General features: G+C 41.2%; 1 protein-coding gene across 1 annotated transcript in view; it reads right to left on the bottom strand.

The window, feature by feature from the left end:
* Positions 1 to 4,617: 4,617 nt before the first annotated feature.
* Positions 4,618 to 14,270, bottom strand: part of gnaz (guanine nucleotide binding protein (G protein), alpha z polypeptide) — a 29,714-nt gene continuing 20,061 nt past the window's right edge. Inside the window, exon 3 of the mRNA XM_070988502.1 lies at positions 4,618 to 6,863. Within this exon, the coding sequence (XP_070844603.1) occupies positions 6,519 to 6,863 (345 nt within the window). The 3' untranslated portion in view covers positions 4,618 to 6,518. The remainder of the gene's footprint in view (positions 6,864 to 14,270) is intronic.

The raw sequence follows: 14,270 nt of genomic DNA, 5'->3' as shown, positions 1-14,270 counted from the left end.
CTGTGTTATCAAATTTTTAGATCTGTTTCTCAATTTGCTTGTGTCTTGCTGCAGTTTTATGTTTTCTTAAGTTGAATGAATGCATTGAGCTCTCTCAGCCACTGCAATGGTGGACATTGAAAGGATTGGCACAAGTTTGTGTTTTCAAAATCGAAGGAAGTTGACCCCTGATCATGGGACTCCTTTGAAATGAATAGATTTCTGTCTGAAATTTAGTAACACTTGTGTGACCAAGTTAGACTTGGTCTGCATTGGTCGACCACGTGCTATCACACCCAACCTCGGCTGTTGAGTTGAATATCAGTCACATTTATACCCTTTGCTTCAGCAGAGGAATGCTGGGCCACATCTTATTTGATTCCCTAAGGCACTGTAGGATGGACTTGATCAAGGCTTTAGGCACACCTAGGCATGCCAAAGGCCTGACAAGGTAGAGCCATGTTTTCATTACATGCAGACAAAGGCAGCGGGATACAAATACAGTTACCTTGTTAGACTGGATTCTTTTTATGATATCAAAAGAGAAGTTAAATCTTCAGCTGACTGGATCATAGGAGTATAGTATGGAGGATTTGATGGAGAAGTGCTGAAGGCAGAGGTTATGTTCACTTTATATACCCATAGTGGAAAGCTGTAGAGGCTTCACTTGGCAGTCTTTCTGCAGGGCCCGCAGTCTCCTGGCATGTCCAGCTGGCACGAGAGGAGGGCTAACAGGACAACAACAGTGCCTGCAGAGAGGGCCTGAAATTGGCTGAAGATAAAAAGAAATGATTTTTAGCACAACGCATATTTCTGGGATTTGCAACGCTCGTACATATAAACCGACAGGCAGCAGTTGCCTTTGATGTTAAATCCACGTGGCCATTAATTTTAGCTTTTTATCCTCACAGATAAGATGCTTTCCTATGGATTGTTAGATTTTTTAAATTGTTTTTTAGCCATGCTAATGGAATGGCTTTAGGGATGCCAATGTAGGTCTGTTGGGCGGATTGTCTATTGGTTGGCAGAACGCTTGGTCCACCATCACTGGTCAAGGCAGGAATGTTGCACTATTATTCCACCTCACTGTTCTATATAGAACATTAGAACACAGAATGTAGAGGTATTGTTGTTCCACGGTTAAGCCGGCAGTAGAGGCAATAACAGAGCTGAATCAGTGACTGTGTAAAATGGGGTAGCTGGAGCCACTAGATGCCAAAGCTGATGTGTTACATGTCACGCGGCATTAGGCTAGATATGATCCCTGTTTACAAAGGGCTTAATATGGTGTGCCTGGTAAATATCATATTTGCTTAGCATCAGCATGTTAGCATGGTTACTGTGAGCATTTTAGCATGCTGATGCTAGCATTTTGCTCAAAGCATCACTGTGCCTCGTAGAGCTGCTAGCATGGCGGTACAATCTTAGTCTTGTCATTTTGGTAATGTTCTTATGAACGGTTCTTAAAAAAAAAAAGGTGTTGTTGCTAAATTGCTGATAAAATACTGACTAAACCTTAAAGACATGTCGTGGTAATTCTGTTCAGCTCACTGGTCACTGGCTGTGTCTCATTTTAGTAGAGGCTTTTATAGCTTCCTTTTAGAAAGCCATTAATAGCGCCAACATAATTCTATATTTGGCCTTATTTTATATTTTAGTCTTTCATGGGACTAACAATGGCTGCATTCCAGTCCAGTTTTTGGATCAATAAAACAACACTCAGCAATTACCAAGGAGTGCTGGAGAAAGGCTTGACAACAGTCTGTAATGGGTAGGTCAAGAGAAGGTTTTGTGGCTCTAACAGACTCAAAGACAGATGGTTCACAGCCAGATGTTGAGGGTGGGGGGATTGGTGATATCAGTCAGGAAGTAGAGCAGATCAGCAGTGATGGTCCGGGAGGGAGAGAAGGGTGCAAGAGGGCAGAAGTTAAGTCTGCTCATGGGAATCTTTTTAGTACTTCATTAAGGATGGGTTGAAGGAGACATTAAGCTCATGTTAGAGGGGTCAGAGGAGGAGACAGTGACCAGAGGGTAACCTGGGAGATGAGCCTCGGCTGTCATCACTCTCTTTGTGGAGTGAACAGAGGAGGGAGGCGTAGTGCTGAGAGAAGAGGAGAGAAGACAGAGAGAGAGAGAGAGAGAGAGAGAGAGAGAGAGAGAGAGAGAGAGAGACAAGAACTGTTAAATTTGCCAGCAGAGAGAGAGGAGATATGAAAACTCCTCCAAGAAAGACAGATTTATGGAATTTTCTCCCAGCTGCCTGAAGGCTTGTACATTTGATTCACCAGGTGGTTTACAGCTAAGGAGCAGGTGGGAACAGATAGACAAGCTTAGAGTAAAGGGGAGAAGGCCCAGAGGGGATAAGAGGGCAGGTATAAATGTTGAGGTTGCTGAGGAGACACAGGAAAGAGTCATCTGGAGGGAGCAAAGAGAGGGGAGCTGAGGAGAGGTGGAAGCATGGTGGTGGTGGTGTGAGGAAAAGCAGTTGAGAAGAGGTCTTATAGAGGGGGGTGGAGAGGGAAATAAATGCTGGTCAACAACCCGGAAAGGGTCAAGAGAGGCTAGCGGCAAGGGCCTTCTTTCCTCTGTTTTTTCTGAAATGTCTGAATGATTCAGGAGGCCTAGAAAAACACAGGGTCGTTGAGCATGCCAGGGATTATAGATATTTATTGTTTCAGAACTGTCCTTATAGGGCCAAGAATTTCTATTTGTGCCCATGGTTGTTTGTGAACTACTTATATTTTTAGAAATGCCCTCAATCCATTTTCCTTATTAGATATTAGATGTCTCGATGCTGATGACAAATATGAGTTTGGCATGGCCCCAGCTCAAAACTTGCATTTATGGACAAAGTTCTTTTGACATTTTCAGACTGACGGAAGTATTTCTGTCCCTCACAGCCTGTCACAGATATTGCTGTAAGTGAATTTCAATAAAGTTCAAAGATGGACCAGTACATATTAATAAAGCTGCTCCTGATTTACTGTTACTTAACCTGTGGATGAACGTGGCACGATCCTGGAACCTGGGTTTCATATCAGGACACTGTATCATGCTGTAAAACACGATACCTTTACCTTGTGTCCTACCCCCATTTCACCCAATTCCTCCATACTGTAAGTTATCACATCTCACTTGTTTAGCTGTCTGTTTGACTAAATATATGAACAATTGATTGGTGCATTTACTTTCTCATCCAATAATTTGACGTGACCCATATTAAATGTTATGCTACCCACAATATTATTCTGCAGATATCACAAAACATTGAGAGTTGTGATCCATTCTGCACCAGATAATTTTGAAATGATTCCTCATAATTCCCTTATAGGAGATGCAAGATTGGCCAAATAATCTAGATATTTGTACTTCTGCATTCATGCTGTTCAAGTGACTAAGCTGTCAATAAGTGACCCCAATGTAAATGTTTCCCAAACAGTGAATTTCCAGTCCATCACTCTAGTATCAGCTGCTTAGCACCAACTTGTGACAAAACAGTACTGATAGTCCATACCAACACATACCATTTGTTCGTAGACGTTCAGTCAATGTTACTTCCTGATTCAGTGGAATAAAAAAATAGAAAAGAAAATTTCTCTATCTCCTTTGACTTCTTTTGTGGCTTCTCCCAGTCTGTAACTCACTCATTTTATGGTTGGCACCGTCTCCTACCGCATGACAGTCACAAGGCATGATTTCTGCAGGACTCTCCCTTCTCAGCAGTGGATTTTATTTATGTTCATCTCTCAGACAAATTCCCACTGTTGCTTAAATCAGTCCACAAAAGAATACACCTCTGAAGACATTCAACACACAGTGATGTAAACCGAGCTGAAATAAGTAAAAGATTAGTAAAAAATAATGTTAAAAACCATCAGCTGCACAGTACTGTAATGTTTTATGTATGGTCCCCAAGACATACTGAAAGCCTTATTGATATTTAAGTAATGTTTAAACATGGAAAATATTCATACCACATGAGCATAACAGAAAGGTAACAGGATGGCATGCTTGATAGAAACATCATCCCGTCGCAGGTTTCATCACAGCCATTGTATCATGTCTTGGCTAAATGTCTTTAAAAAAACGTTTATCATGTTAAGTGCTGCACAATACCTCAGTTTTTATGCATGTAAAGGTTTTCCAAAACCTCACTGCATACATATTGCATTAGATAAAATCTAATTTGTCTGGCGAATCTGATACTAACTCTTTATAGGTTAGAAAACACTTTTATTTGGGGACTGACAGAGCCGTCAGCTGACATGTTAGGTCATCTGGGGTTTATACAGTAATTAGAGGGGAATCTGTTCAGCACTGTACGCTGTCACCCTGTCACACATAGACAAAGTTCATTCAGGAGTAATTCAATTGCATACTTGATGTCTAAATTATTCTTGCCCCAGTGGCTACATTGTATGGCGAGGACAAGCACTTTTTATGTCATGATTTTGGACACTGAGGACGGCAACAAGGATTTTGGACAGTACGTTCTATTCCATGTCACAAATTTGATGCAGCGTAATTATGAAAGAAAAGGATTAGTGGCACGGAGGCCGATCGTCTATGAAAATTCCCAAACACATTTAAAGCACTTTTGACACAACCACCACCCAAAAACACATTTACTACACCATGAAAATTTGCATAAGTTGTTTTATTCATAGTTATTGTCCTTTTTATATTTCTTTTTTACTTGTTTTGTCTTTTGTTGAGGTGGACATCCCGTAAAGTCAAGCCTGAAGCCCTTAGCTGAGTTGTTTGCACATCACTTCTGAACTGAAAAGAAAGGGTAAGAGGAGGAGCGGAGTGGGGTTTTCCTCCTTCTCTTTCTCTCGCTCTCTCTGTATCTCACTTACAGTATCCCAACTCAACCTTTATTTTCATTTGTTTGAACAAAGAGTGTACCTTACAGTATATTTACACATCATACTGACTGGCTGTTTAACAATTTCCACTTAGATAATGCAAGGAAGATTGAACTTTCAAGGTTTGCTTCTTCATTTTCATGTTTTTCTACAGTCTTGTTCGCCTTTGACCCACTTCATCCTCTCGTGCTAACTTTGTAGTGAGATTTTAGTTGTGATCATTGTGATCATCATCATCACTATCATCATCATCATCATCATCATCTTTTTCATCATCATCATCATCATCATTATCATCATCATCATCATCATCATCATCATCATCATCATCATCATCATCATCATCATAACATCATAATAACCGTCATTATATTGATATAACTCTTTTCAATAGATTCCTCTCTGACAACTGTACAATCGTACACAGTGTTTGACTTTTATATATATTTTTGGGAATATATTATTTAAACCTAAGAGGAACATAATCCCAAAGAAAATATATTAGTATCCCAAAGTAACAAAATCATGCATGTTTTAATGTATTTGTCCATAAAAACAAAACAAAAAATTAACGTAATGGATGGGATCTGGTTTTATTTACAAATTGAACTTGGCACTGTTTTTGTTGTCTCTTGCTGGAAACTGGAATGATCATAAAGAATACTTTAGACTCTATGGAGCATAACACTCTCCTGGTATTATAAGTCAGTGACCTGCTATAAAAGGCAGGTTTGAGAGACAAGTTCTTTTTTTTTTTAAAGCACAAAAAAAAGACAAAAGAAAGAGGGGAAAAGAGCAACGTTAGAGAGTCGACCAACGGGCAGAACAGAAATAGTGTGTAGAAAACGTACTTCACTTAAGCTTTACAATGTGGCAGTTTCCTCTTTTAGGCAGAGACCCTGTGACATCATGTCTACTGATCATTATTTTTTTCCTCAGAAATACAGGCTCTACCCACGTCTCATCAGGTGCACTCACTGGTTACCATTGTTAGGGTGAAGATCCAAAAGAGAACATTGATTCTGTCAAATTTCTTCTTGAAAAGCAGCATTAATTGACTCTGGCAAATAAAATAAGTAGACAAACGTAACTGAAAACCACCAGTACAGACCTACTACCTCGGGTTTGGCAGGCAGGTAGGGGCAGCTGTCTAAAATTTCCAGTGTTGCCTTGTCAAACAAGTGCCTGACTGCCGATCCAAGGATCTTGTGTGTGAGCAAACATAAAGATGTGCGTCGGTGCGTGTGTGTGTGTGTGTGTGTGTGTGTGTGTTTGTGTGTGTGTGTGTGTGTGTGTGTGTGTGTGTGTGTGTGTGTGTGTGTGTGTGTGTGTGTGTGTGTGTGTGTGTGCGCGTGTCTGTGTGTGTGTGTGTGTCTGTTTGGGTGTCTCTGCATACTCAAATTCAGTGCAAACACATTGGGTAAAAATCCCATCTTGACCATGGCCCATCAGCTCTGTTATTTCAATTGAAACACTTGAATCCACAGTATCGTCCCTCTCTGACCATCGTACAACCTCATTTCATTTGCAGTTCTCTATTGCACCTCTTCAAAGAGATAAACCGTCAGGCAGACTGACATGCCTTTTGTTTATCCAGCCTGATGGCGGGCCAACTGCTGCCAAAGCAGCCCGCTTCACTCACCCCCACCCCCACCCACCCAGTCTCAGGTCCTAGCACAGCCCAATGTACTTGAGATTGTTCTGGATGATCACGTCCGTGACAGCGTCGAACACAAACTGGATGTTGCTGGTGTCAGTGGCACAGGTGAAGTGCGAATAGATCTCCTTGGTCTCCTTGTTGCGGTTGAGGTCCTCAAACTGCCGTTGCACATAGACAGCTGCCTCCTCATAGGTGTTCTGACCTTTGTAGTCAGGGAAGCACACTGTCAGAGGAATGCGTTTGATCTTCTCAGCCAACAGGTCCTTCTTGTTGAGGAAGAGGATGAGCGAGGTGTTGGTGAACCAGTTGTTGTTGCAGATGGAGTCAAACAGGCGCAAGCTCTCAGCCATGCGGCTCTGTGTGGATGTGGAAAGAGAAAGGAAATAAGAAAGATCAGACCACGAGGTAATGACTTCACAGATAAGAAAAATGTAGTATTTACTTCGAAGCAAAAAACCAAGTCAGCCCAATTTGTTACACAATCAAGTCTTATTCACACAAGCCGGACCATGTGATTTGGCAAAACCTGAGAGAAATTTAGACCATGTAAGGTCATGGCAAGATTTGAGAATGAAAATAAAGACAAGATAAAAGGAGATCTTAAGTCATCCAACACAAGGCACAGATATCCACTTGACTAGCCAAAGGTACAGCTTCTCTGTTATGTCAACAGAGACTTGAGCCTCAGACAGATGCAGACCTGAGTTTGAACTTTCACAATCTCCTTTCAAACTGCTGATTGCATCTTTTACTACCACTCTCATTCTCCAGGGCCAAAACTGCCCATAAGTCAATGATGATTTTATGGAGAATAATTGTAAATGTTGCGATAATTATTACTGAAATCCCAATTCCAAGAAAGTTTACATGCTGTGTAAATCATAAATAAAACAGAATGTGATAACTTGCTAATCTTTTCTGACAGGAGCAACAAGACTGGGAAAGTTGTGGAAAGCTCCAAAAACACCTGTTTGGAACATTCCACAGGTGCAGGGTCAGATTGGCACTTTCCGCTGAGGACGGACCACTTTGTCATATAAGTCTCAGCCATTGAGATGTTTCCAGTGCACCATATTTGGTCTGGCTCAATGATATTGTTGTCTTCAGCCTGCAGCTTGATGTTGGTACATCATTGTTTATCTATAGACAGCTGAACCACATTAAAGCTGCAGTATGTAAGATGGAGAAGAGAGCAGTTCCACGTTCCACATCACTCCCCCTCCCTCTCTGCTGCACTCATGCCCTGCCTCCAAGCCCCTCCTCCCTGCGGCATCTGTGCGGCTGCCGTGACAACCAGTAATGTTAGCCTTAGCATCGGAAACAAGCTAACTCTGCCCAGCCGCTACATCACTGTCGCTAACATACCGTAAGTAGTGTTACTGTAACGATCACCATATTAGCTTTATGGTTATTTGTTGTCTTAGCCGTATATGCTGTTGTTGGCAGCGGCGGTATGAGCAGTTTCTCTTTTGCGAGTGGCTGTTGCTCCGCCATAGCTTTCACTAGCCTCCTGATGCCGCTCACAGAGCTGTTTGACTGAGTGGCAGCTGGAAGCATGAGCAGAGGGAGGGGGCGGTTCGCAGCGTGTGTGAGTAGTGATTGACAGATGTCAGACACTCCCTCAGATGCTCCTCTGGCTCTGATTGGTTGTTTTGTGTCGGGTGTGGTGGATTCTTGCAAATTGCAGTAGGAGCAGTAGGTGGGACCAATTTCATGTACTCCTGTCTGGGCATAGGGACAGTTTTAGCAAATATGATAAAAAATTCCTTCATACAAGTTACCTACTGCAGCTTTAAGTGTCACATTTTATTCTCCAAAATTAATTTAAAATCAAAGACTTATTTCACATTTCTATAATGGAAATCACTGATGTCTGCCATGAAAAACATGGACAATTGACTGGTATCAGCATTAAACTGACCTTTAACACTGTGCAACACTGCACAAGGACATGACATTACAAAAATGAATTATTTTAAATGGAAATTCATGTAATTTGCAGGATGATAAAATATGCTGTCTTTGGTACAGAAGAAAAGATAAGAAAAATATATGAATCAGTGTGCATCCATAGAATTTGTGCTCATGTGACACTGAATGTATAAGAGACAAAAAAGGAAAAAGAAAGTTGATCTGTTCATGGCAGCTGCTGGCATGTGGCAACTGGCCAGTAGCTTGTGACTGGGAGGTTGTCAGATGAAAAAATGCTCTTTTAAAGGTTACAGAAACAACATGATGCTCTGAGGGAATCACAAGATCTGCAAAGCATGAAAAAAATATAGTGAGGCGAATAGCAAAGGATTAGCCAATCCTAGTGTAGACTCCAAGTAAACCCCGATTAATCAGTAGTATAAGTGCACTATTTTTGGGTAATGATGAAAAGGCTATAGTTAGAGAGAGCAAAGTTGTATGTCATCCATATATGCAGCCCAAAACATGTATGAAAGGTTAAAAAGGCTGCATTAACATGGTGGGCTATTTATGTCCATAAAAGCTGCCTCTTCATAATAAATGATTATTGAAAAATTTAAATGTTTTCTTTTAATATTCATATTTTAACTTATGTTATTTTGGTATGTGGGTCCCTTTTAATAGAGGAAAGTTTTTCTGGGCAGTCTGTCAAATTTGACAGAGTATCCCGCAATAAAAATCTCCCTGAAGGAAAACTGTTGAAGGGACAAAGGTTTCCAAAAACATAGATAGATTTTAGGTCTGCTCAACCACAAGTACTGCAAGCTCGCCACTGGATACTGTAAAAATAAATCTCTAAAAAGACTTGGCCTACTAACAAGTGAGCTACTTGTTTAAACAACTAAAATGACACACAAACTACAACAAGGTTTTTCTCAATGCAGACTGCATAAGAGTTTGCAGAATCTGTTACTTCTATACTAAAACTGCGCTTTCTTCATCCATAGGTCTTCCCCTTTGCTCCCTTTCTCTCACATGACCTATGACCTGATCAGATTGAAACAGAAGCTCTCCTTTCTTTAAAAGTATGTGTGTCTGGGACAAAGTCTGGCCCCTAAACACTGTACACAACACAAAGTCATGTCAGGATTTTTGACTTCACCTCCCCCATTTCGAGGGTGTCACACCAAGGAGCCCAGCTGCTAAGAGAGTGTCGCAGGAGACAGCCAGCTGAGCAGCCCGGGGAGTCCATAGTTTCTTCACCTGGCCACTACAGCGCTCAAACAATAAGAATTTCTCAATGGGGGAGCGGGAGGAGGGGGATAGCACCACCCAGGAGCACTAAAGCATGCAGACCCCCTTCCTTTGCTTCAAACACCCACTGATTCACAGATACACACACACACACACACACACACACACACACACACACACACACACACACACACACACACACACACACACACATATATATATACGTACCCACACACACTGCTTTCCCCCTGGCTGCCTCCTGGCAGAATAGTCCAGAGGCGCAGGCCTTAATTAAGCTTAAGTATTAATGAGGAAGTTCATCCCAGTGTCATTGCTTTGTTTCCCATAAATACAAATCACTTAGGTGTGCAGTCACCCTTTTGTAATTCATTAAGGTTCATTTTAAATGTCACTGCTTTGCAAGAAGGGGGTGCTTTGTGTTTATCTACAAAGGTGATTTTCTCTGTCACCGCGCTTTTTTTCTGCTGTACCTGAAAGTTACATTATTCAGGCTGCTCCCTTTCTGTTTTCGCTCGCTGATTAATTACTAATGGCTCTGTTACTGTGGGTGGCAACACCGCTGGGTTAAGATTGGAAAACAAACACAAACACATTACAATTGTACATGTTATTATTCTTGTGCTAGATTCTCAGCAACACCGCACAAGTTCACGTTTGCTCTGTCTTTATTCTTTTGTTATGCGTAAGTATGATGTGTGACTAGTATGGGTGAGCTACCTGAAACCTGCAGTGTGGAACTTTTGTCTCCCTCTCCTGTCAGTGAGAGTAATTACAAAAAACACAGTCGACAAGCTTATGACACCATAGGCTCTGCCATACTCCTAGTTGCTGAAGCCCACTCTGTCACGCTACAATTGCTTCCCCCTTCAGCTCTGGCGAACCAATCATTGCTGGTTGACATAAAACGCATCGCTGCCAGTGAGCCAGACACAGACACCAGATTTAAACACTCCAGTATACTGCGAAATGCAAAGATTTACCCGACGGTGATGTGCTTAATCAGCAATGTGTGAACTTGTTTGGGAAACGCCTGAAGTTTGTTTATATGTATATAAGTCCTGCACTCCAGCTTTAATACTACATGTAACATGGATAGTTGTGTGGAGCACTAAAACTTCAGACTGGAGGTCATGTATAGCATTTTAATAACATTTAAGATAAACTGAATCTGGAAAATATTGTCAGGGTGTGGCCCCATGCCCTGTATGGCCATTTTCAGCAAGCAAATAAATAATAATTATGAATAAGCTTAAGCTATTAAAGCAATGGCCAGATAGCAAAGGGGATACATTAAAACTGACTGTATGTGAGCATGCTAACGAACATGACATGACAAGATTTTTTTCACTTGGCATGTCCTTTAGCAGTTCTGCTTCCTGTTTCCTGGAAAGCCCTTTTTCAAAAAACCATTATGTCATACGAACCAATTCAGTGACTTGATAGAAATGCCTTTGATTTGACCCAATAGTTGATTAAGATGCTGTAGCTGTATACTTACTGTACTGTATACAGAGACTCCTGCCTCTGTTTCTGGTTGCTGTAACTTCATGCCATTTTACATTCATACATACATCATTTGTCATGTTTTCTCTGGCTTGAAATGAAAAGTGCAGATGACAAAGTTTGACGTAATAACATGAAACAGCATTTCCATTCATCTTTCATGTGACAGGTAATAAATCCCTGTGTTAGAGATGAATGAAATAGTAACTGACACTGCAGTCAGTGTCTGTCCTGATGTTTGGTTAACACAAGCTTAAACAACCGCTAACCTCACCTATTGGCTTTTCATTTTCACCTCACATACACACAGAGAAGTCACTGCAGTTGCTCAGCCTCTGCCAGCGCTACACATTCATAATAGCGCACCCACAAACAGTCAGGCAGGCACACAATGCACGCACACACACACACACACACACCTCGTATTTGTTCTCTTCAGTGCTGCCGTTTGTTCCCCCTCCCCTCCTCTCCCACTCCTCTCCCCTTCTCATCCTCCCTTCCCTAGTCACAGCTCACTGTCAACAGCGCAGGATTAGGAGCATTTGACTGGCCTGTTGCTAAGCAACAGTAACCATGGCAACCGATTCATTATGAAGACAGGGATGGGACAGGGAAAATGCATCAGGGAATGGGTTGATGGGCAAATGCTGTACTGTAATTATTCTGGTGTATTTTCTATCTTGTGTGAGCTGGTGCATCGAAACTGAACTGCGTGGATCTGGTCTGATGAAGTTTCTTTTCTGCTTGTGACACTGACATTGCGTAAAGCTTTGCGGGCGAAGATCACTAAGATGATCACTGGACACAACAAGCCATCATTATAAAAACGACACCTTCTCTAATTAGGACCTTCGAAGCAACTGAAACACTTTTGTGTATGTGTGCAGATTAATCAGTGGTAATCATACACATCCACACACATGAAAACTGAAAATTCCCAATGACACTTGCATGGCTGACTGAATTCTTCAAACATTGTGCTTTTGCCACCTATTCAACTTCCATAATCAGTGTCTTCAAGACAGAATTCATGGAGCCCCTATTCAGACACGCTCATGCAGAAAGCTTCATGCTGCTATTGTTTTAAGGGCTTGCGACTTAGTCCATGAAATAGAATAGCCAGAGTTGCTCTTGAGCTAAAATTGATGAGTCACCTCTGGTCCAGAAAGTTTAATCAGTGGCTTTATTTCTCATCAATTAATAAACTGTTCTCGTCCATATATATTAAATAGAACATTGTACTTGACTCAGTTGTGTTAATGTTACGGTAAAGAAGGTCATAGATATCTTTGCTGGAGGTTCATGTTACGCTTGCATAGGGATACGAAGGTCTCCTAATCAGATGTCAGCATTTTCATTGAGTGAAAGAGTAAATATTACTGATGCTGGAGGGAAATTACCTCTGACTGCCCAGGCAGTCAAAACAAATGAAAATGACAGCTGGCCTGAACAATGGGACTTAAAGTCCTAATGCACTGATCACATTATTGTAAAAGAGCCATTAATTAGAAATCAATGTATGTAACAATAAATACAAAATCATTGCCAAACCACTTTTCGGTTTAAGCTTATTTTTAAGGTTCCAGTTCAGGTTAGGGTATTTTGTTAAAGGTGCAAAAGGTCAAGACATGATAAAGAAAAGGATGCGGTCATATTTTTCTTCTTTATCTAAAAATCTGTTGAGTCTGCACAGTTGTCTGCTTTTTGGAAGAACCGACCAAACAGATGGAACACATTTTCTAAGAAGTATGTACACGTTTCCCGAGATCAATATGCCTAATATTCTGTTGTAGTCAGTATTTGTTTTCCGGTAGGCCGATGTATGTTGCATAAGTAAGCATGTTTTCTGCCTGACATGAGGTTGCTTGGAGTTGTTCATATTGTAGGTTACTGCGACTTCTTCTGGATATAAGATCTGGAAGTGTTTTATTTGTATGCTGGTTTCTTTATTGTAATGTTTGCGTGTGAATCAGGGTTAGCTTAATGACCAAATCCTTTACTGTCACATTGTACTGACCTTCAATCCTCGGAATTCCTGACCTTAATTATAACTGATGCTTAACCCAACATAACAGAAACCCCATTGTGTTTCCCTATCAGCTGGTATATCATGTAAAAATCTGTGACCAAACACACATAGAGTACACAGACACAGACACTCTTCTGTGTCCCACATTGCAGATGTATTGAGCATGTAGAGGCTAGACTATGTGTTAGGTAACAGCTGTTTGGCAGTGTTGTGTCAGCTGACAGTGGTTATAGAAGCGGGCTGCTCCAGGATGCAGGAATTCACTGTGGAGGCTTCTGTAGATGTCGAAAGAACCCCGACAACATACCTGCTCTCAGTCCAGTACCAACTAGAATTAGATTAGTCGTACAGTGGCTGTGGCTTTTAGAATTGCTGCTGCATTGTGCTGTCTGCCTGGTGGTCCTGTACAGTAGATTTGTCAGGGTGTGGCCCCATGCCCTGTATGGCCATTTGCACTATATATGCTAGTACAGACTCTCTTTCACAGATGTGCATAGGGCTTTTGTATAAATGTTCAATCTACATTATCTCAATCATGAGATGTAAGTGTTTCTATATTGGTTCTTTGGTTTCAAATTTACACATTTACTCAGTATTATTGCGGTGTGATTGCATCATACTAAAAAACACGCCTCACACATTCACTTCAAAATATTTGTGAGGATATAATCTCTGTAGGCCATACTTTAACAAGCCCTGCATCGCAGTTGCAATATAATGTTTAACACTGAATATGACAATCAAGCTAGCCTTTCACAGTCACTAGATTAATTCATGTTAGCGGTATTCTATCACTTGCATGTTGTTGTGAATAATAAGTAAACGTATTGGATCCTGCTCAGTAATTGGCAGTGAGCAAGGTTAGGTGATGCCTGCTCAGGGCGCACCCACCTTCACTTGGTGGAATAAGATCCTAACCCCTCATTCTGAGTAAGTTGAGCAGTTTAGAAAACACAGGAACAATTATCTAAAGATTCTTTTCACCCTCACACAACTGACTATATATGAACAGCATCAGTCTTGCAGTGAAGAATAACACTGTGAA

This window comes from Chaetodon trifascialis, chromosome 20 (genome assembly GCF_039877785.1).
Source record: "Chaetodon trifascialis isolate fChaTrf1 chromosome 20, fChaTrf1.hap1, whole genome shotgun sequence".
NCBI lineage: Eukaryota > Metazoa > Chordata > Actinopteri > Chaetodontiformes > Chaetodontidae > Chaetodon > Chaetodon trifascialis.
The sequence above is the reverse complement of the archived record's forward strand: the minus strand, read 5'-3'. Positions and strand labels throughout refer to the sequence as shown.